The sequence below is a fragment of the Ictidomys tridecemlineatus genome, chromosome 8, assembly GCF_052094955.1.
Source record: "Ictidomys tridecemlineatus isolate mIctTri1 chromosome 8, mIctTri1.hap1, whole genome shotgun sequence".
Classification (NCBI taxonomy): domain Eukaryota; kingdom Metazoa; phylum Chordata; class Mammalia; order Rodentia; family Sciuridae; genus Ictidomys; species Ictidomys tridecemlineatus.
In genome coordinates this window covers 140,333,234-140,355,089 of record NC_135484.1, presented here as the reverse complement: position 1 = coordinate 140,355,089, position 21,856 = coordinate 140,333,234, and the positions used below count along the sequence as shown (strand labels likewise).

The following is a 21,856-nucleotide window of genomic DNA, read 5'->3' as shown; positions in this document are numbered from 1 at the left end:
TGCCCGGGGCCAACATTCCAGGCTGGCGTGTCAGCAGGAACACAATGCAGATTGTTCTTAAGCCACATCCATGTTCTAGGGCACTTGGCAAAGTGTCAGAAAGGGGAGCCATTTCAGAGCCAGATCACAGAAGGTTCCCTTCCCAGGGGACTCTGACCCTTGTCTCCCGTGGCTGTCCTGGCTTGCTCAACAGAAGAAGCAGGTGCGTGTGCTGGGGAGATAGGGAGGTGACGGGGCTCCCGCTCACACTGGTCTCTACAGACCAGGTGTATCCTATCTGGCTCCTCCATCAGCAGAAACCCAAGTCTCCGGAAGCCACACAAACCTGGCTGGGAGGTGTGCGCTGCTGGGGAAGAGGCTCCCTTATCAGCAGAGCCTGCAGCTGGATCTCCCTGGAGGAATGAGGAATGCAGGCTATGCAAGGGGGAAGAAGGAATGGGGGGCAAAGGGCCAGAGGGAATCCCAGGGTGAACCTGCAGGTGAGAGATCAAACGGCTTTTGGTTTGTAGGGAGCTATGAGAACCACCTGCTGGATCTGAAAGCATCGCTCATCACTGACTCAGAAAATGACATAAAACTGAGTCCCTGTGATGATGCCCTTTCTGACGTTTAAAAATGTGGAGCCATTGCTACAAAGTATTCTTCCAAAGCAGAACCAGGCAGGAATACAGAAAAGGGCAGAGTATGAGCTGTCGTTTTATGCAGCTGTCATTACCGACTTGGAAGACATTAGGCTGTATGATGCTTCATAATTAATTTGGTTCAAAGGCTGTTTTGCCTCCCATTAGGGATCCTTAAGGTGTGGTTCAAAGCCCATCAGCTCTTCCTGTCACTGGGGCTGGAGCACCACCCGCCTCCCCTGCCCACTCCAGTTAAGCAAAAAATTTACTACAGCTCTCACATGGCAACAATTGGGCAATGTGTGTGTACTTTATTTTCTTCAAGAATTTTCATCTTCAGGACTATGGCTCAGAATTTTTGAACCTCCATTTCTGGCACAGTGAGTACAGATAAATTCCTCAGGAAATGTACATCCAAAGATTTGATGGGATTTTGAAAACATGCCAAGAGGTTTATATTCAAAGTTTCTGAGGTTATTCCTAGTTTTTTCCTCTCTGTGTACCGCCTTCTCTAATACTAACAGCCTTTATGAAAAATAGGAGACAAGGTTAACTGAATGAGTGAATGAAGGGAAAGAACAGAACCCCCAAATTCTAAGAGACCAGTGCTATGGTCCCAGCTACTCATGGCAGAAGGTCTGCCTGGGCCCAGGGATTGAGAGCAGCCTGGAGACACAGTGAGACTGACTGTCCAAAAAAAAAAAAAAAAAGTGGCTGCGAAATTCTTGAATGAGTTCTAAAATGGTCCTACAACCCACCAAGCTCTTAGAACCACAAGGCTGTTGCATAACAATCTCTCCACAGGGTATCATTCTAGCATATCCACCTCCTCAGGAGAAAGATGGTTCTCTGGGAGTAGGTTTTCATTATAAAATTCCCATCTCCCTGATTATGGCGTGGTTCCCCTGCCACCTGTTCATTATAGGGCATAATTAGTACCTAAAACAACAAAACAATAATTAGCATTGAAATAGACATTGGAGGAAACCCCCGGTTCTAGGGAAAGGATCAACACATACTTCTGCTGCCACTATTTTAATTCACTCCCACACCAGTGACGAGAGGGTTGCCCAACCAGACAACTGACACTTCAAAACCACCAGGCAGGCCACCGAGGAGCCCAAACCAGAGCGTCCAGTTTGACGGTTCCCAGCACTTCCAATTTGTGAATATTTTAAAGGAACCACCACAATATTCTTCTTTTTTTTTTCTAAGTACCTATCTGCAACATAGATGAGGTCAGTTACCTTGGTAGAACAATGATGTGATTTAGCAGGCAGACACAAGCGGTCATTGCCACCTGAAGTCCTTGGTGACCAGAACCCTGGGGCTCACCCGCCGCTCTCTACACAGCTAAGATACCCGGGTTTGGGGGTCTAAGGACCAACACTTGTCCCTCTGGGCGCTGCTCACCCTTTGTTGTCTCATCCATCCCAAACATTCGCCGGTGAGCCGCTTGGTGAACTCATCCCACCCGGAGCCACTCTGACAAGTGTATCCTCCTCCGCCCTTGGAGCTGGCCCTTCGCACTCGAGGAACACTGATGGCTTTGTAAAGGGCTCGCATCTGCTCCTGGAGTTGCAGCAGCCTGAAAGGAAAGAATAGAAACGATATCACTACAGGAAAACAGCCTACGAAACACATTCAGGACAAACTCCCCTCTCCGCATCTCCTTTGGGTCCATGTAGAAGCCACCAATGTTTAATTTGAATATATTTTTTTTTGCTTTATCACATGACTTGTAATTTGATCACATACAAAAATATCAAGTCCAGCCAGGTGTGGTGGCACACACCTGTCATCCCAGCAACTTGGGAGACTGGGGCAGGAGGGTAGCAAATTCAGGGCTACCCTAAGCACTTGGCGGAAACCCTACCCCAAAATTTAAAAAAAAAAAATTTCAAATATGTTAAGTCCTAGGAAGATGCTTAAAGCCTGAAACACCTTGGAAAGTGTCCCTGCCTTTACCTAACCCGGTATAACACCTGTTGATTCCTCATGAGCTTTGTCCTGGGGATTCTCCTGGTATCCTGGACCCCAGGTGGCACGGGAGCAAGTTCAGACTACACATCCCAGCTTCGTGTCCAGGTCCAAGACTCTCACTTTCATATTCACTAAGCCAGACTTCTTATTAGACTCCTAAAAAGTTAGATGCTGGGCAGAGAGCTTTGCTGCCCTCTAGATGGAGGTGCAGTTGACACCTAATGAACTCAGAGCTTCAAAACAGGACCTAGAGATTTTGAATGGCCGAGCGCTCTTAGGGAGCTCTGCTCAGTTCTTCTCATGGCAGCTTTGCGATTGCACAGAAGAGGGCAGTGGTTTGGTCCCTGTGTATTGCAGACCGTGAAGGTACGAAAGGCCAAGGAAGGCAGGTTCCCCTCGGCATGGGTCTGCTTCCTCCAGAGGAAGACACGGGTCATGGACCGAGCACAAGAGCACAACGGGGTGTGCAGCATTCCTCACGAGCCTCCTGATCCGTGCTCTGGGGACATTACCTTTTCTGATAAGCATCACAGGGCTGGCCCATCTGTCGCATCTCCCGGATCAAGCTGTCAGTGATTTCCATCTGATCATTGGCCTGTGCAAAGCACTCGTCCAGTTCCCTACTTCGAGCCAGCTGTATTCCGTCTCCATATTTCAGCTCCTAAAAGAGAGAATTCACAGGAAGGAAAACACATGTTACTGCAAAGAAAGGATTCCTGTGCATTAAGGAGAGCAAAAGCTTCTATAGTAAATATAAGAAATATAAAGCACCCCACTGGAAATGCAAAAAAAAAAAATTAACTGAAAATGACCTTACAAATTTGAGATAAGGAAGTAAACAGAGAGAGAGCCCACTAACATTTGTGGGCTGTCTTTTACATTTGCACTTGGATTTTAAAGGCAAATGTACAGAACACTCATCTTCCCCTTGCTTCAATGTTGAGTGTGGATCTTTCATATTTATATGGAACTCTGATTTACTGGGATTTCACCGTGGTAAGGACACTGTAACCATTTCACCACCTAAGGCCTTTTACACATTAAATGAGCTTTTTTTGCATTTTTATAGGAACAAGACTTTTTCAGATCTTAAAATAAAGCTTCTATCTGGTTAACTGTACTGGGTCGATCTGCGTCCTGGTTTTGATGATGCTTTTCTGTTCTGTAAGATGTCAGCAGCAGGGGAAGCCAGGTGAGGGACACACAAGGCTGCTTGGTACTATTATTTATTTGTTCTTGTTCTTACAATGCTGGAGATTGAACCCTGGGCACATAGTAGGTATACACTCTGCCACTGAACTACACCCCCAGCCCTGCTCTGCAATGTTCTTGCAAGTGAGTCTATAACGTCTTGTTCTTCTCGTGAGTCTACAGCTATCTCAAAATAAAAGTTGTTTGTTTTTTGAGAGAGAAAATTTCCCATTGCTTTAGGACCACATGGGAGCTTTCTCTATAGAATTTTACTTTTGCTGCTTTCATTTGGCTTCAGCCAAATGAACCTCATTTCTCTAAAGCAGCAATGTTAGCAAATACTATGCCGTTTCCTGGTTGTGTTTTTATTGTGCCTCAAAGCACATAAGTAGAAATAAAGTGGGAATGTGATCCATGTAAATTTCTAGAACTACATGGGAAATGTAACCACAGTCACTACTGAGTCCAGGGCTGGGGTGGGTATGTTCCTTGTTGTCACTGACCCCTCTCCTGTTTAGCTTTGTGTGAAGGAATCCGGGCACTGGGAACATTGAGAGAAGTCTGTTTCAAATCAGAGGCCTGAAACAACCAGAACCAGAACCAAGCTGGCTTCCTGACCCTCAAATGTATTTTTGCATGGACTAAAGCAGTGATTATTTTCTTTTTTTGTACTGGAGATTGAGCCCAGTGTCTGCAGGCACTTTATCACGGAGCTAAATCCCTGGCTCTTTTTTTTTTTTTTTTTTTTTGTACTAGGATTAAACTCAGAGGCATTTGACCACTGAGTCACATCCCCAGCCCCTATTTTGTATTTCATGTAGAGGCAAGGTCTCACTGAGTTGCTTAGCGCCTCACTGCTGCTGAAACTGGCTTTGAACTCATGATCCTCCTGTCTTAGCTGCCCAAACTGCTAGGATTACAGGCATGTGCCTCTGTGCCCAGCTAATCACTGGCTCTTTTAAATTTTGAGATAGGGTCTCACTAAGTTACTTAGGGCCTGGTTAAATTGCTGAGGCTGTCCTCAAATGTGTGATCCTCCTGCCTCAGCCTCCTGAGTTGCTGGGATTATAGGCATGTGCCACTGTGTTCAGTTGTAAAGATATTTTCTTAATGGGATAAAATAAACCAGAACAAGAATCCACAAAATATCTAAACTAGGAAATCAGAACAGTGAGATACTCTTCAAACAGAAGAAGCCATACATTTGCTTGTTTTAAACTGGTTCAAATATAGACTATTTAACAGAGGTACTCTGTGATTAGGTCAACTCCAGATATAACCCCCACATTAATGTCAGCTTGGGGGAGACTGGAACCTGATTATTTTGTTGCAAAGAATCATTCAGAAAAAGGAAGAAATGGTGGCTATTTCCCCATCATTCTCTAGTTGTTTCTACAGAAACCTGGAGCAAATGTGAGTGCTAAGATATTTTTAAATGAAATCTGTATATAGCAAATATCACAGAACTCATGATTTTTAACCCCAATTGGAAGAGAGTTAAGAGATCTCAGTCATCCTAGGAGCTCCAGATTCTCACAAATGCCACCCTTTTCCCTCAAATTTCAATTGTTTATTTTATATATATATATTTTTATGCTTCTCAAACAGAATTATCCTCCTGGTATGGTCACTTTTCCTCACAAAAGCCATTTTATTAATTTGATGGTGCCCAGGACAATCCATCCCAATCCAGTGATAGAAACACCACAGGTTACATTGCTAGAAAGAGAAAAGATCACAAAGTCACATAAATAGCAATAAGGATGCTGCGGTTCCAAAAAGGTGGCCACGGGTCATGTCAACATCTACCGAGGTTCAGTCCCTATGATGAAATATTAAGAGGTGGAACTTTAAGAGGTCATTAATCCATTCATGTGATTCATGGATTAATAGTTTGATGGGTTATCTTCAGAGTGGGTCTGTTATAAAAGCCAGTTTGCAGGCTCTCTGTCTCTTCCATGTGATGCCCCACACTACCCCAGGGAAAAAAACACCACATGTGACCCTTGACCTTGGACCAGAACTAGGAGTCAAAATAAACCTCCTTTTTTTTTTTTTTTTTTAATAATGTACCCCAGTCTGGGGCATTGTGTTATTAGCAACAGAAAACAGACTAAGATGATGGCCCTCTCTAGCCTGTTCTGGAAACGACCACTTCTAACTATGCAGCAGGGAAAACAGGTCAGAGAATGGGGATGTGCTGGAGAAGAGCAGGAGAGCCACAGCCCATGGGGCCCAGCTGCAGGTGGGTGAGGCAAGTGGGGGAACGGGGAGACTCACAGGCTGCACGATCAGCTCGGCCCGCATCAGACAGTCGGAGCAGTTCTGCAGGAGCTCCTGGATGGTATTCTGGTTCTGGTGCCTGGACATGGTGCCGGTTTGACTGAGGAGGCAAACACAAAGAAATCGGTCGTGAAATAGCTTCTTTTCCATTTTGAAATAATTCGAAATGTTCAGAGAAGTTGCCAACGCAAGACAAAAACACTCCATGAGACTCTTCACCCAGACACCCCGATTACTGACATTTTGCTGTACTTCCTTCTCCCCTGTCTGCACATGTGGATTCACTTATTTATGGATATATATGTGTGTGTATATATATTTTTTCATGAATCACTTGAGAATAATCATGTCTTTTACCCTCAAATATTTCTGCCTGTGTTTCCTAAGAATAAAGAAATTCACTTATCAAATCACAAAACAATTATTAAAATCAGGGAAATTTGAATGGATATAATGCTAGTTTTTAATCTAGAGAACTTTTCTGACTTTCACAACTTAGCCAATAATGTCCTTCATGGCACTTTTTCTCTCAGGTCTATGGTTCCATCCAGAGAATTCCTTTGAAATGTAAAAAACACATCTCTTGTCACAATACCATGAGTCCCTCTGCAGGAAGACCTCACAGCATCGGATACTAAGCATGGAGATGTCACCAGCAAGTCTGGCCAAAGGAAAAAGTAGGAAATGAGAGAAAAGCTAATTTTACAAAAGTACCTTCGGCCATCACAGTAAAAGACAATAATGGTAAAGAAATCATGGTTTAAGGAAATGGTGGAAATTTTAAATATTTTTAATGACCCTTCTCCTTGCAAGATGGATCAATATTTTTCTCAACAATGAGGTTCCTTCAGTGTACATGCAAATGAGGTACAGTTCTGGAAGACAAGTAGCAGAAACCTTAGAACAATGGAGATGTTGGCAAGAAAAAAAAAAAGTTGTACATTGCCCATACTTTAAAGAAATAGACTAGAGGAATTTAATTTGCTCCACAACATAAATGAATCCATTGGAGAGCAAGGTATAACAAAAGAGGCTTACTTTTTATTTTAAAAGCAGGTTGTGCTTGGAAAAAAAAGTCTATTTAATTTATTTATTTTTATGTGTTACTGAGGATCAAACCCAGTGACTCACATGTGCTAAGCAAATGCTCTGCCACTGAGCTACAACCCCAGCCCAACAGTGTCACTTTTTAATTTGCCAAGATCCATCATGCCATCCCACTGCCTACCGTTGTTTGGGTTGGACCCCCAGCACTGCAAAATAGAACAAGAATTCGAGATTTAAAGCCTGTCAAATTATTGTTTGATGTTCATGAAAAGGATTCACAAATGTGCTACGAGACAAGTTGTGTTCCTCAGAGGGCTTTGGCTGTCAGGGCCAGTTTGCACCTGCTTCGCACAAGCTGGACTTTCCCCTGTGTGTGTGTCTGTGTCCCTGCATGTTTTAAAGAAAGTATTTCACTGTTTAAAAAAAAAAAAAAAGTTTGGGCTGTAGGGTGTAGCTCAGTGTTAGAGCACTTGCCTCATAGGCATGAAGGGGGGGGGGGGTGTTCCACCCAGCACCACCAAAAAAAAGAAAATTGGAAAACAATGGCTGTGTTATTCACAGATGGGATCACAAAAGCCAGAGAACTCTCCCAGGACTCCTCACTCTGCATCACCCACCACAGGGAAGCACTTTCTTTCTTTTCCTGCCACTGATTTGGGGTCCCTCCCTGCAAGCAAGGCTCTCCAACAAGTCAGCACTAGCTGAATGTGGGTGCGGAGCCCAGGCCTCCCTGGGAACCGCTCCCAAATGATGATCCCGGCTCTTCCAGGCAGGCCCAGACAACGTGCTGCTGAGATGTCCAACCCATCAAAACCAGACGGCCTCCCCACTCCTCCTCCATGAATGCAACCAGTCTTTCTTCCACTCAGAGCTCGCACAGGAAACCTGGCATATTTTTTGGTAATGTTAAGACACAGACAAAACTGTATCTGTTGTCCTAACTTGCACGAAATTCCAGCAGCATTAGGACACCTTTCCAAATGTATCTGTTTGAAAATAGAGGAAAGAAACTCAAGAGACTCAGGAAAGAACTTAAAAAGATACAGAAAACTCACTCAGAACCCCAGTGAGGAATTAGAATGCTCCTGTGTAATTACATCTGCTCCCAAGCAGGGATCAGTGCACGCTTCTTTTGAAACATTTGGAAATTCTGTTCAGCAACTTGGTTCTGAGGGTGATTCCCATTCAAGCCTATAAAATGAAAGCCAGAGTTTCTGCGACATATAACAAGGTGTGCCACTGTAAAAACTATCATGGACTGAGCTGTCAGAGGATGATTAGGGAAGCTGGGTAAGGCGTATACAAGAACTTTGTACTATCTTGGCAACTTTTTTGTAAATATAAAACTACTCCAAAATAAAATGCTTAAAAAAAAAAAAGGCTTGGGGTATAGCCTAGTGGTAAATGCATCCCCTCCCACTCCACTCCCCATCCCAGCACCAAAACACACACACACACACACACACACACACACACACAAGCAGAGGTCAAACTCCATTGTGAATAAATTTATCCAGAGTGTCCGTATAAGTTTTAAAGGAATCTATGAGACTAAACTTATTTGACAACAAAACATAAACTCACCCACTTCTTTTTCCCCAGGTACTAGCGGACTTCATTTCAAGACGCTTAGACGTGAGTTGCTTCCAACAAAAGGGGAGCAAAAGCCATTAAAAGCTGGGTTAAAACAGGAAGGCTTCCTCTATTTGTTTTTTAATTCCCTCCTCCAAGTTTTACAAGACATTTCCTATTTCTAAAGGAGGGTAGGCATGTATGTATATTATGCCAAAATAGACTCTCCTGCCACGTGTGTCTTAAAAGAACAAACAAACAAAAACGGTGGGCATCTCCTTAAAGATAAGAATCCTATCCTCACTTCATAGGCTGTTGATACCACTCAAAAATTCACGTTTCACCAAAAGACTTGCATAAGTCCACTATGTAATGCCCTTAACACTAAAACCTTTAGGTGTTTCACTTTGCATTTCAGTAAACACATTATTGCTTACTGAACATTATATTCCATTACATGGAAAAGAGGAATGCACAGAAATCAGATTTCTTTTTTATTTTTAATATTTTATTTAGACATTGATGGACCTTTATTTTATTCATTTATTTATATGTGGTGCTGAGGATGGAACCCAGTGCCTCACACAGGCACAAGCAAGCACTCTGCCACAACCCCAGCGTGAAATCAGATTTCTTTAGTGGGTCAATAAATTGAAAAGCTAATGTGTTGGGATGATGAAAGTAAAAGTCTTTGACACTGTTATTTGTTTATAAGAAAGTATAATCTCACTAATCAAATTTCACCTTTTATAGTAGTCCCCCTTGTGCAAGCAGATATGTTCCAAGACCCCCAGAGGATGCCTGAAATCCTGCCTAGTAATGAACCTTAAATATACTGTTTTTTCCTATTCACAGGTACCTATGATAAGGTTTGATTTAAATATTAGGTGTGGTAAGAGAATGAACAATAACAGAACAATTACAACAATATGTATAATAAGTGGAATTGAAGATTTGTTTTTTTCCTAGAGTTGCCTATTTAATATTTTTGTATGGGTACCAAAACCACAGAAAATAAATCCATGGTTGGGGTGGGGGGGCTGTGACATGCAATTTCTCCAGACTGCCTCTGATCCTAAAGGAAGGTTTGCTTACTCTTGTCTTTCTTTGGTCAGTATCCCATTTCTACCTGAGGTGTAGCCAAGAAACCCTTCAAAAACAGGGGAAGGAAAGAAAGGGAACCAGGTGTGTGCTCGGTTGATTGGCTCCGTCCATCACCAAAGAGACTCAGGCCAAACAAAGTTCAGTGACTGGGGAAAAGAGAATTCTCCTTGACCTTCAGTTTACTTGTCTTCCTGCAATGAAGAATCCTCACCAAACTGGCTGTGCCTAAATCAAGAAGGAACTGTAGGCAGAAAGGGATTTTGATCCATCGGGTCAGTCCAATGTCAGAAATTCACCCACCATGTGTACAGCCACGGACTCTTGTACTGGACCGCCAGGAGCTTGCTTCAGAAAAAGTGTGTAATTATTTATGTTTCTTTTTTTTAAAGTTGTGTGTGATTTAAAACTTTGCTCCTGGGTATGGTGGAGCACACCTGTAACCCCAGCGAGGTGGAGGCAGTTCAAAGCCAAGTCTCAACAATTTGGCAAGACCCTGCCTCAAAACAAAAAAAAAAGATTGGGGGGTGAAGCCCAGTGGTGAAGACCCTGGGCTCAATCCCTAGTGCCCCCAAATAAAACAAAACAAACCTCTGTAAATCAGATCATGTTTTTATTGAACGTACAATTTTTGATTTCTTTTTAACCTCAGAAAAAAATTGGGGGGGTAGTGCTGGAGATGGAACCTAGGTGCATTTTGCCACTGAGTCACACCCCCAGCCTTTTTAAAAATTTTCTGTTTTGATACAGGGTCTCACTAAATTGCTTAGGGCCTCACTAAGTTTCTGAGGCTGGCCTCAAACTTGCCATCCTCCTGCCTCGGCTTCCTGAGCTGCTGGGATTACAGGTGTGTGCCACCGTAGCTGGCTTAATCTAGAAATTTGCTAGGCTGTGGTTTTCTCATCTCTTGGGCTAGATGATATCTAAGGTTTCTTTGGCTCACTCACTCTTGAAGTCCATTTTAGGCAACCATCCAACTCATTCTTATTGAAAGTCTGTGTTATGATCAGTGGTAACTGAGTTCTCTTCTTCAATTCATGTAAAGTACTTTGGGAAAATGCAAAATCTTATCATGTATGAAGAAATAGTTTTTAAATAACTATTTAACAACAGCTTTATTTAACAAGCAAATAAGGATTTTTAAAATTCCTAGCCTCAAAAAAATATTTAAACATTGGCATACAAGGGAGCAGGGACAGAAAAGGGGATGGTATTATAAACCATGTTAGGAATCGGATTAAGAAACCTCTAGCTTTCATTTTTAAATCCCATTTCAGATGGAAGACATCATATGTTTCTTTTGAAAAAAATAAGTAAACGGATTTGAGTCAAATCAATGAAAAGACTGTTGACAGCTGTCCTTGAAAGAAGCAAATTCGTCCTTCAAACTTTTAACTCTTTGGAAATTGCTTTAATCTTCAAACTCACAAAGACAAATGATTCACCCTACAAAGCAGCAGCCTGCACACACTTTTTTTTTTTTTTTTGGCACTCAGAGTTGAATGCAGTATTAAAACAGAGTGGTGGGGAGTCTTACCACTGAGCTACATTCCGGCTCTTTTTCAGTTTTTATTTTGAGACAGGATCTTGCTAAATTGCTTAGGGCCTCACTAAATTGCTAAGACTGGCCTCTAACTTTCCATCCTCCACCTCAGTCACTGGGATAACAGGTGGGCACCACCCCATAAGGCTACAGACTTTTCTTTTTAAAAGATCATTCTAAAACTTGTTTAAACAAGTAATGGTTCCAAACATTTTTATAAAGATCCCTTTGTCAGTGGATTAAAGGAAAACACAGTCTGGAGTGTAATCCCGAAACAGTCCATACAAAGACGTTAGAAATAACATAGAGCTATGTTTTGCCTTACCATGGTCAAATGACATTCTTTCTTTTCCTTAAAAAGTAAGAATGCAAAATTACCTGTCTTGGAGCATTAGTCTAACACTTACTGCCAGAATATTCTAGAAAGAAAATATAAAACAAATATTTTGAAAAGGTGCAAGTAATATTGCAAAGTTAAAACAGTTTTAAATGATTGCTCCCTGTTTTACGAAAATGATTCTGTAGTCATTTTAACTGCTCATTAGACATTCATGCATTTGACTAAACTTCTTTTTGTGTATATATTTTCTCTCCCATTGAATTACATTTTGTCTTTCTTTCTCTTTCCATCTCTCTCCTCCTCTCCTCTTTCATTTCATTCAACACACAATTTATATATATATATTCCTGAAATAAAAGTCATGTCTTTCTGTATTCAGGTTCATGGAATAATGGGTCAGTAAATGTGTATTAAAAATTAGAATTATATATTGCATTAATATCTTAAGACCTAATTTAGGGCTGGGATTGTGGCTCAGTGTCAGAGCACTTGCCTCTCATGTATGAGGCACTGGGTTTGATCCTCAGCACCATATAAAACATAAATAAATAAAGTATTGTGTCCACCTACAACTAAAAAAAATATTTTTAAAAAAGACCTATTTGTTTAGCTCTTTATCATTCATTATCAAAGCATTTTTTCCGCATTCTATACTGTTTGAGTTTCTCTTAAGGATCTTAAGTAAAAGGAAAAGATATATAATTTTACTTTTTCATTTGAGGCTGATACCTAATGCCCCCAAGACTTACTAAACACGAAGGCATCCCCTGAAATGTCCCTAATCCATCCCTCTGGAGTTACAGATCAAATGCTGCCTGCTGGGTGGAACTCACCCCCTCGCACCTCTGCTCCCACTTGGGCTTTAGGTGTTTACACACCTGGCTGTCCCACTCCTGGAGAGCAAAGTCCCATACCTTAGTCATCTTCCACTCCCACGTGCACCTAACAATACAGGGTTTGCACACAGAAGGCCTCAATGCATGTTTGTTTGGCTAAGTAGAGCAGAGCACAAGCAAACCATCTATCCCAAGGAGCCCATTCCCAACTCAGCCAGCAAGCGAAAAAGGAGGCTTCCTTCCTCCAGACTTTAGAAAGAGGGCCTGCTCTGGTCCTTCATGCTGTCCCCAGCCCGGAGGCAGTTCTCTAACACAAGTTCCACTTCTTTTCTGAGTGGCTCTCTCTTTATTTTTACACCGTGCGTCATATGGATTGTGTTGAGATGGAGAGTCGGGGGAGCGCAGATCAACTACATCACCTTCATAAAGACACCCAGTCCCAGCTCAGCGCCTCTCAGCTGCTGTCACATACAGTCACATACAGCCTGTGACTCAGAGCAAGTCAGAGTGACATGCACCCAGGGTGCTGGCTGGAGTTTCTGCAGCTGTGCAGGTAGGAACACCCCCCTCCTGGTGTAGGAGTAAGGCTTAGAGGGTCAGGATGTCCCCAGGGTGCTGCAGAAGCTAATTCTTCTCTTCATAACCTGTTGTTGACGTGGTCATGAAAAATCCTTTTTGTATTTTTGTCTTCGTCTATAAATTTAAGAACATTATGCAGAAAATTGGGTATAGGGCAAAAGGAAGTGTGTGTGCATGCATAGAAGCATGGTTCCCCATAAATAGGCACAAGTGTTATGTTTTTATGTAGCAGCTAAAATAAATGGGAAGGAGGAGAAAGAAGAAATAAATTAGGTATTATGTGTGAAACATTTCCAGTTCTTAGGTGACCTACAAGACTCACAGGTAACAGAAAACTCAACAAGATTAATCCATTTTAACAGCATGAAAGAGACTTAATGAAGGGACAAGAAAATTCAGAGAAAGATGCCCTTATTTAGTTTACTAAGAAGATATTTGGTTCTTACAAATTCAATGTCAAAATAGGGATTTCTATTTTGAATTACTTCCCTACACAAAAATTTACATTTACTTGACAGAATCCTGAAAAACCTCTTTACAAATTGTCGAGAAGCCAACTCCGTTTTCTCCCCCAGGGGCCAGATAAAACAAGGAATGCTATGTTTGTGTGTCAACATTTTTAATTCCAAGAAAAACCTTATTAAATATGTTTGCTATGGCTTTTCACTAAAGAATCCTCATTTTCAAGACATATAGATTCCACATTCATGAGATTTGGAAGGACAGTAGACTCTTCCTGTCCCAAGTGTTTGTGGTGAGGTGTAAATTACTGGATGCATTTGTATTTTAAAGGACACTACTTAGAATGAATGGCAAATGGTCTGGGTCTTTAGGGATGTGGGGCTGTGGCTTCAACATCAAAACCACATCTGACTGTTTTTTCAAGAGCCAGGACCAGCCCAGGAGGAGGCAGAAGGAGAAAAGCAGAATTCTGAATAGCAAGGCTTCCAGACTGAAGCTCTCTTTCTAAAACCTTCTAGAACCTCCCCATCTGGAAAGACTGGTTAGCTGAGAGTCAAGTTAGACTCCCCCAGTCACACCCAAGCCCTCCTTTGCTCCACCCTAAGAAGTCAGCATTGAGGTATCAGAGACATCAGCAGATTCTTTTCTTCCCAAGGCAATTCAGTCTCCTGAACAATGAAATCATGCCCATATTTAGAGAAAAAAAATTAACTAGTGTTGAAAGCTTTTTTTTGTTCCATTAAATAACAATTAGATGGCTTAATACAGAATAAACAATTACTCTGCTTAATGCAGAATCATCTTGAGTGTTTTTTCTTTTTTCTAAGCAGATAGAACTCTACAAGAGTATTAATAGGAAAAAATAGTTATGAAATAAATATTTCACAGGATTGCAAACAATTAAAAAGAAGCAAAAACTCCAATTAGCTAGAAAAGAGTTTATAAGTAGAAAAAAATGGATTCTAACAACAAAGGCTGGATCGTTTCTTGGGGCCTGTGGTATCCTGGATTCAAACCCAGCTCATCACTTACTAACAGTGTGATCTTTAACTATTTTAGCCTCAGTTTCCCATCTGTAGACTGAGGTTTGCTGTGAGGCTTGAGATTGTGTACATAATGCACCTAGCAAGTCGCTGATCTGATTTTTATAAAATACACAACGTATCCACATTTAACCACTGTGTGAATGTTACCTGTTAAATTAACCTGAATGTTCCTTTACCATCATTTCCCAAAATAAAGACCAAGGATACTCCTTCTATGAGTCACCCAGGCTCTGAGCCTGTTTTCTCAGACTCCTACCTGCAGCTCTTAGCTGAAGCTGGCGATCACTCCACCTGGCCAGCACCTGCTCTCCACAGCCACAGCCCACACTCAGACTTTCATTGCCTCCCTCCTTCATGGGGACAATGGCTTCCTCACACGGACTCCTCCTGGCATCTCGCTCCACTTCATGCCACCTACACGGTGCTGCTGCAAAGCAGTCTGAAAGCACCGCTGGGGACATTTCCTTGCCCCCTCCATGGAGATTTCCACTGGCCTCAGTGGAACCCTCATGGCTGCCCCTTGCCTAGCCAAATCCCTCTCATGGCATCCGGGAGACCCCTCCTCCTGTCTTCTTCCTCACCTTAAACTGGAGACTCAAAAAGGAGATCATTTTATCAGCTTTTTTCCCATGCTCTTCTCTGCCTGCCCATCTTTACCAAAAGACCAATTCAGTACCATTTCCTTCATAAAGTGCCCCCTCACAGACTTTGTCTCTGTTATCCTGTCTTCTTGCGAAGATTCTGAAGTCATTTACATCCCTCCAGCCCTTTGCCTTTGTTAGGTTTTATTTTTATTTTATTTTGCAGTGTTGGGGATGGAATCCAGGGCCTCCCACAGGCTAAGCAAGTACTCTATCACTGAGCTACACGCCCAGCCCTATCCTTCTGTATCATTGTACTTATAATATGTCTCGGAGTACACTTCTTTCAGAGTTCAAGTCTTTGACACCTAACACATGCGGGCAGCAGATGTTCAGTAAATACTTGAATAAATGCAAAATACATTCAATGCTGAAATCAATGTGAGATGCAGTCATTTAATTACTGACCTGTCCAGTCTAAAAGTTGAGCTGCAAAGGCTGGGGAGGACCAAGGTGAGGAGCCCTGGGTTCTTGTATCAACCCTGCCCACCCAGCCAGGAAAGAACTCTAGGACTTGAAGCAAGTGTTTAGCTTCTATCCCTACCACAGAAAAGTGGGATTTCTGCCCACTAGGTAACCACTAGTGGTCCTTCCTTTTCTGCAATTCAGTGTAAATGGTGTTTATCTCATGCAAAGATAAAAGGCTTCTTATAACAGGTAATGTAAAAATAAACTTTAGAAAACATATCAAATAGTGATCACATGTGTTTTGGTTTTGTTGTTGTTTTTTAGTGAGAAGTTTTGGTGCTGGATATTGAACCATGCTAGGTGAGTATTTTACCATTGAACTACACCCCCAACTCCTATTTCGTTTTGAAATTATGAGATCTGGATAAAAGTAAGCATTAACATAACCACATACTTCTGAAGCTTAATAACTATGTTCTGCTTTTAATCCTCCCACAAAATCCATACTTTGATAAAAGATCTAACTCTGAGATTGGCTTACGGTGGTGACAAATTTCACCACAGATTAGTGCTTTGTTGTAACTACAAGAAAAAGATCAAGAGATATTCTGCTGTAATTGAAAACAGTATTAACATAATATTTTATACAAGAAAATCCAAAGTTTACATTTTCAAAGCTCTGCTTTTTATATTGTCAAGTATATAACATTCACCAAACCTTAATGAAATATAGTTAGAAAACAAGAAGTTAAATAACATAGTTGCAGATTCCACTCCAGTCTAAAATAACACAGGACAGGTGCATGATGGGGAAAGGAGAGAATTACAATGTAAAAGAGATATAATACTGTCATTAAAATGGACAAGTGTTAGCAGTAGAAAGAACAGACGAAGGGGAGAGGTTTTAAAATGGGTTTGAAGAGAAAAATAAGATTGGGGCTCTCCACATACTCAAATCAGTTTATATAAGAAAGGGCTAAACACACTCATTTGGAAAATCATGGGTCTAAACCCAGCATGGGGAGGGAGGCATGCCTACAGTCCCAACTACTCAGGCAGCCAATGCTGGAGAATCACAAGTTCAAGCCCAGCCTGAGCAATTTAAGAAGAAGTTCTATCTCAAAATAAAATTTTAAAAATCTAGGGGTGGAGCTCAGCAGTAGAGCACTTGCCAAGTATATATGGGAGGCCCTGGGTTCAATCCCCAGTGAAAAGGAGAAAGGAAGAAAGGAAGGGAGGAAGGGAGGGAGGGAAAAAGAAAAGAAAAAGAAAGAATAAAAAAAGAAAAAAAGAAAAATCAGCAATCTAATTCAATCAATAAACCATCAGTTTTTTAAATAAATGAGTTTAAATGCAATCAGTAGTTCTCATAGGTTTTATACAGGGGGGAAAATCTTTGGTAGAAAACTACTTATTAAATTCTTCATCGTCATTCACTGAGCAGAGAGCAGCGGCCCTTTAGGGCGGACGGGGCCTCCTGCTTCAAAGCCCAAGCCATGGGCGAACCGATTCCTCCACACAGAACTGGATCGCCACCAGAAAAACAGGTACCGGTGCTCAGCCTGACTCTCCCCAGCCAGTCGCCATTATTTGAAAATGCAGAAGTCAGCATTTACGGGCTATTTGGTCTTCAGCTGCACCACTCCAGGCCGCGCGACAGGCTTGGGGGAAACTCCATTACCTGGGTCCCCAGAAAGAATGACTGACAGCTGAAGCCCCGGGTCGGACGCCCTGCCGCGCCGTGACTCACACCCACCCACAGCGGGGGGGAAAAATACCCTTCCTCCGAGTCAGGTCATTTTTTCACTTGGATCTGTTTTTCCTTCCCAGCGGGATGTAACACTTGACAGGTTTATAAACAAGCTTTTAGTTGTAAAAACAGAATGCAGAAACACTATCCAATGAAAAAACACTGAACCTCCCCAAATAAAACGGGGAGGAATCCTAATAAAACATGATCATCGTCGTGTTGTTCATTAACCAATGAATGAATTAACTAAAATTTTACTTCTCTAAAATGTGTAATAGAGGTCAAGAGAGGAAAATATTCAGTTAATGGGTACTGATCATTGTCAATTTGAAAGACAAGAGGGCTGAGGGCGTAACAGGATACAGCACGTTCCCGGGCGCGTGTGGGGCCAAGGGTTTGATCACAGAACCACACACACACACACACACACACACACACACACACACACACAAAGAAAGGAAATGAAAGGAAAGAAAAGAAATCCAGGTTAGTAAAAGAATATTAATAGGGGCCAAATAAACATTTGATTCATAAACTATCTAAAAGGAGCTCATCAGAGTCCTTTCATATTCTGACTTGGATTTAAAGTGTGTGTAATACACACATTTAAAAGACCGTGCCTTCCAAATCCTGGAAGATCGAAACAGAAAAGTAAAATTTCTGGCGAATTTTTTTTTAACGAACTTAAAAGCCCAAGTTTTTATTCCTCCTATCGCTTGGCACATTTTTAATGGAAATCCCCAAAAACATTTTATTCAGAAAAAAAAAAGAACTCCAAAACTGAGACAACAAAAAGAGAAAAAAAGAAAAAAAAACCAATATACATATGTCGGGATGCGGGGGGGGGGGGAATCCAAGCAGAAAACAGGTTGCAACTTGTATAGTGCCTGCTTTCAAATCTGCTTGCAAAATAGAGGTTGCCCCTCCTCTCCCTAAAGCTTCAAGCGGGGTAAATAATCTGGCACTGATCTAAGCACTCGGGCCTCTTTCCCGACGAGGGAAAGGCTGGCAGGGGGCGGGGAGGGTGCGGGCCGCAAAACTCTCACGGCTCACTTGGGCATCCAGAGTCCAACTCCCAGGACTGGGTAAAAAAAAAAAAAAAATCCTGTTCATTACCTTTCCTATCATAAAACAAAGACCTCCGAGGTCTACTTCCGTGACGATCAAGCCAAGTAGGCACAGCCTTCTTGCCAGTGGGCCTCTCCAGGGCGCTTTAGCCGGAGCACCACCCCCGCCAGGGCCGCCCCCAGCTCCCAGACCACACGGTGCAGATCAAAGGGCAGAACCTGAGCCCGTGCTTTGCGACCAAGGCGCTGGGGAAGTTCGTCTAATACTACTGTTTTTCCCCGGGGAAAACAAAGGGCCCAGACGCGGAGCCACGGGTGCTACAGCGTGGCCACCCAGGGGGATCCAGCGCGTCCCAGGAAAGCTCCTATCTGGAGCGCAGCAGTGTTGCCAGCCTAGCTGTCGCCCCTGAAGAAAAGCTCCATTTGCGGGGACAGGGGAATCCCAGGCCTGGCCTCCTCGGGACCCGACCCTGCTCCACCAGGACGCTCAGCCTGCGCAGACGCCAGCGGGTGGCGGAGCAGCCCCTGGGCCCCCGCTGTCGTGGTTCTGAGGTGACCAGGAATTTGGGGTAAGCCAGTACACATGGTGGTGGAACGATCGCGGCCACCAGATAGCGCCCGGAGGCCCCCACTTCTCTACAGTTTTACTTTTGATTATAATTAAAGTTGGGTGTTGCAGTCGCAGCCCCGCCTCTCCTGACCTCCCACCAGCTGGCGGGAACAAAGGCAACTGCAGCCTGGCCGGGCTACGTTGGTGGCAACCCGGGGACCGCAGAGAGAGGGCCGCACACTGCGCCCCTACTGGTCCGCTCGCCTCGCCTGTGAGGGCGGGGTAGGGGATGACGCCCCCTCTGGCCTCCAGCCCGGGCTTGCGGGGAGTGGAAGATGGGACCAAGTCCCATCAGGTAGGAAGGGAGCCACCCCTGTCCGGGCACTCACACACACACCTGGATCAGAGTGGCAGCGCTGGGTGTCAGGACGCTCGGGTTCAGCTCCCAGAGTGGCCAGCAAGTGCTTATGTGACCTCGGGCAAACATTTTTCTCCTTCCAAACCTGGGTTTCCTGATCGGCCACTTGAGAACGTGTCCCTCCCCGTCCCAAAGTCCTAGGGTTTTGCTAAAAGGTGGACGCCCTGGAGCCGGACCCCGAGCCCCGCGCTCTGGCTCGGGGCGGGTACCCACCAGTAGCCGTCCGAGTTCTGGTCGTTGACCGTATAGCGCCGCGAGTAGTACATCCTGCTGGTGCTGGTGCCCCCGCCTCCGCCGCCGCCGCCCCCGCCGCCGCCGCCGCCGCCGCAGGTCATCTCGTAGCGCAGGTCCGGGCCGGACTCGGCTCGGGTCATGCGGCCCAGGGTGTTGATCCGCGGGTGGGAGCCCCCGTTGCAACTCATGTCGGCGGTCACTCAGGAGAGTGGCTCAGCGCCGAGGCATAGGCGAGGCGGGCCCGCTCGGAGAAGGTGGACGGGGCCCGAGCGAAGGCGCACAACCGGGAAAGGGGTGGGGGAGCGCAGGAGGGTCGCGGGGACGCTCCTCTCCACCAGGACCGTCCCGGCCGCAGCGAGAGCAGGGACGGCGACCGGTCCGAAGCGAGAGCGGGAGGAAGAGCTGTGGCTCCGAGGGCGGCGAGGGCGCAGAGGAGCTGGGTCGGGGCTGGGTGTTGGTGTTGGTCGGCGGCGGAGCGAGTCTCCTCCCCGCTGGCACCCGGCGCCGAAGCCACACCTGGCCGGTTTCTTCCCAGGGCGGGGTGTGGCCGCCGCGCCTCCCCCGCCCCCCCGCGGGTGTCACGGACGCGCTCTGGCCGCCCCTCCCCACCTGCGGCGGCCGACCCGCGGCTCCGCCCTGCGCCACCAAGACCTGAGTAACGCCTGGCGGGGCGGGTCCGGGCGACCTGACCGCCCCAGGCGTGGCGACCCCGGGAAGGAGGGGCGCTCACAGGCAGTTGTGGCCGGAGCTCTGGTCACACTGGCCCAGGAAACAGGTCCTAGCTTTTGAGGATTTCCTGTCTCCAACTCGAAAATAAACTGGAATGAAAGGGCCACTTATTGGACAATTAATTATTAACATTTACTTTTGCTCGTCCCTGGAATGGTGCCAAACAAGCTTCCAAAGAAACACAATTCAAAAGAGAACGCATGGATGATGGGATTTTTAAAAAAGTTTTCTTTTACTCCGGTAATCCAGGAAATTGCCTCTGATTTCCAACATGTAGAAACCACTTTTAAAAACTAATACCCCTTTATGGAAAAGTATTCACCAAAAAATAATAATTTCTTTGGCATGAAGAGGAAAATACTACAGCTATTTTTCGTTGGATAATATGAAAATGTAAGTTGCCATTTCTTTATTCCCCCTTTTAAATGATCACTTTCAACAAGAAGTTGTGAACGCTTCAACCTCAATACTCGGTTTCCAATTTTTGTAAAAGAACCTTGGATATGCTTGTACCACACGCTCCCCTGCGCACCTCCTCATCTCCCCTCCCCGTTCCTTTGAAGCTCAAAGCTTTGAGAACTTGTGAGTGGCAGAGGCCCTCCTAGGATTTGAGCCTGAGGGCGACGGAGAACCCTGGACAGATACCAATCCACTTGGTACAGATGAGTAACTCTGAGCCAGAACATTCCAACGACTTGTTCCAGGGCCACTCCCAGTTGGTAGCTGAGTGTTAACTACACCGTGGTCTCCACCAACCCGGTTTAGATATAGACCCAGTCACACCATCAATAAAAAGCTGTTTGTGCAATTTGGAAAACTGTTCTACTCTTGAATAAACATCGTTTAAAGATCCTTACAATAAACATTTCTTATCTTCACAAACGGTGCTTATTGATTTGTCTTATCAAACAATATATTCCTGAAACGTTTATGAACTGAAAAAAGAAACCAAAAAATATGTACCCTCTACATACATACCTAAGTACATGTATATCTACATAACTACATTTGCATATTCTAAAGGAAGTGGAAGATAATTTTCTAACTTTTCCGTATTTGTGCTTCTAGACACTTAAACCTTTTAGGCACAACTTTGAACTAAACATCTTGCTCTTTTTCTTCACAGTTGACCAGAGCTGACCAGTTTCAACCCAAGAAATCAAACATACAAAGAGCCCCTCACAGTGGTACAGGCCTGTAATCCCATCAACTGGGGAGGTTAAGGCAAGAGGATGATAAATTTCAGTCCAGCCTCACCAACTTAACCAAGACCCTGTCTCAAAATAAATTTTTAAAAGGAACTAGGGATGTAGCGCTGGATAGCACTCCCCTTACAATGAGATAAAAGTTCAGCACTGTTAACAGCTTCTCAATTTCCTGTCACTTTTAATAAAGGTAAATGCAATCCAGTGTTCAAATGATTATGCTAACACTAATGGACAGAGTTTCTCCTGAA

The 21,856-nt window shown here is 44.0% G+C and overlaps 1 protein-coding gene and 1 long non-coding RNA gene across 3 annotated transcripts in view; one reads left to right on the top strand and one right to left on the bottom strand.

Moving 5' to 3' along the window:
• Positions 1-20,302, bottom strand: part of Dsp (desmoplakin) — a 47,685-nt gene extending 27,383 nt beyond the window's left edge. Inside the window, exons 1-4 of one of the 2 annotated variants that reach the window (XM_005327524.4) lie at positions 19,651-20,302; positions 6,075-6,177; positions 3,116-3,264; positions 2,034-2,208 (exon numbers count right to left, since the gene is read on the bottom strand). In XM_005327524.4, the coding sequence (XP_005327581.3) occupies positions 2,034-2,208; positions 3,116-3,264; positions 6,075-6,177; positions 19,651-19,859 (636 nt within the window). In that variant the 5' untranslated portion in view covers positions 19,860-20,302. The remainder of the gene's footprint in view (positions 1-2,033; positions 2,209-3,115; positions 3,265-6,074; positions 6,178-19,650) is intronic. The other variant, XM_013359658.3, reaches the window with a different exon arrangement.
• On the top strand, positions 9,997-17,632 carry LOC144366347 (uncharacterized). Its single transcript, XR_013425410.1, has 3 exons — positions 9,997-10,156; positions 15,977-16,012; positions 17,097-17,632. It is a non-coding gene; the product is annotated as an uncharacterized LOC144366347 (long non-coding RNA).
• Positions 20,303-21,856: the final 1,554 nt, after the last annotated feature.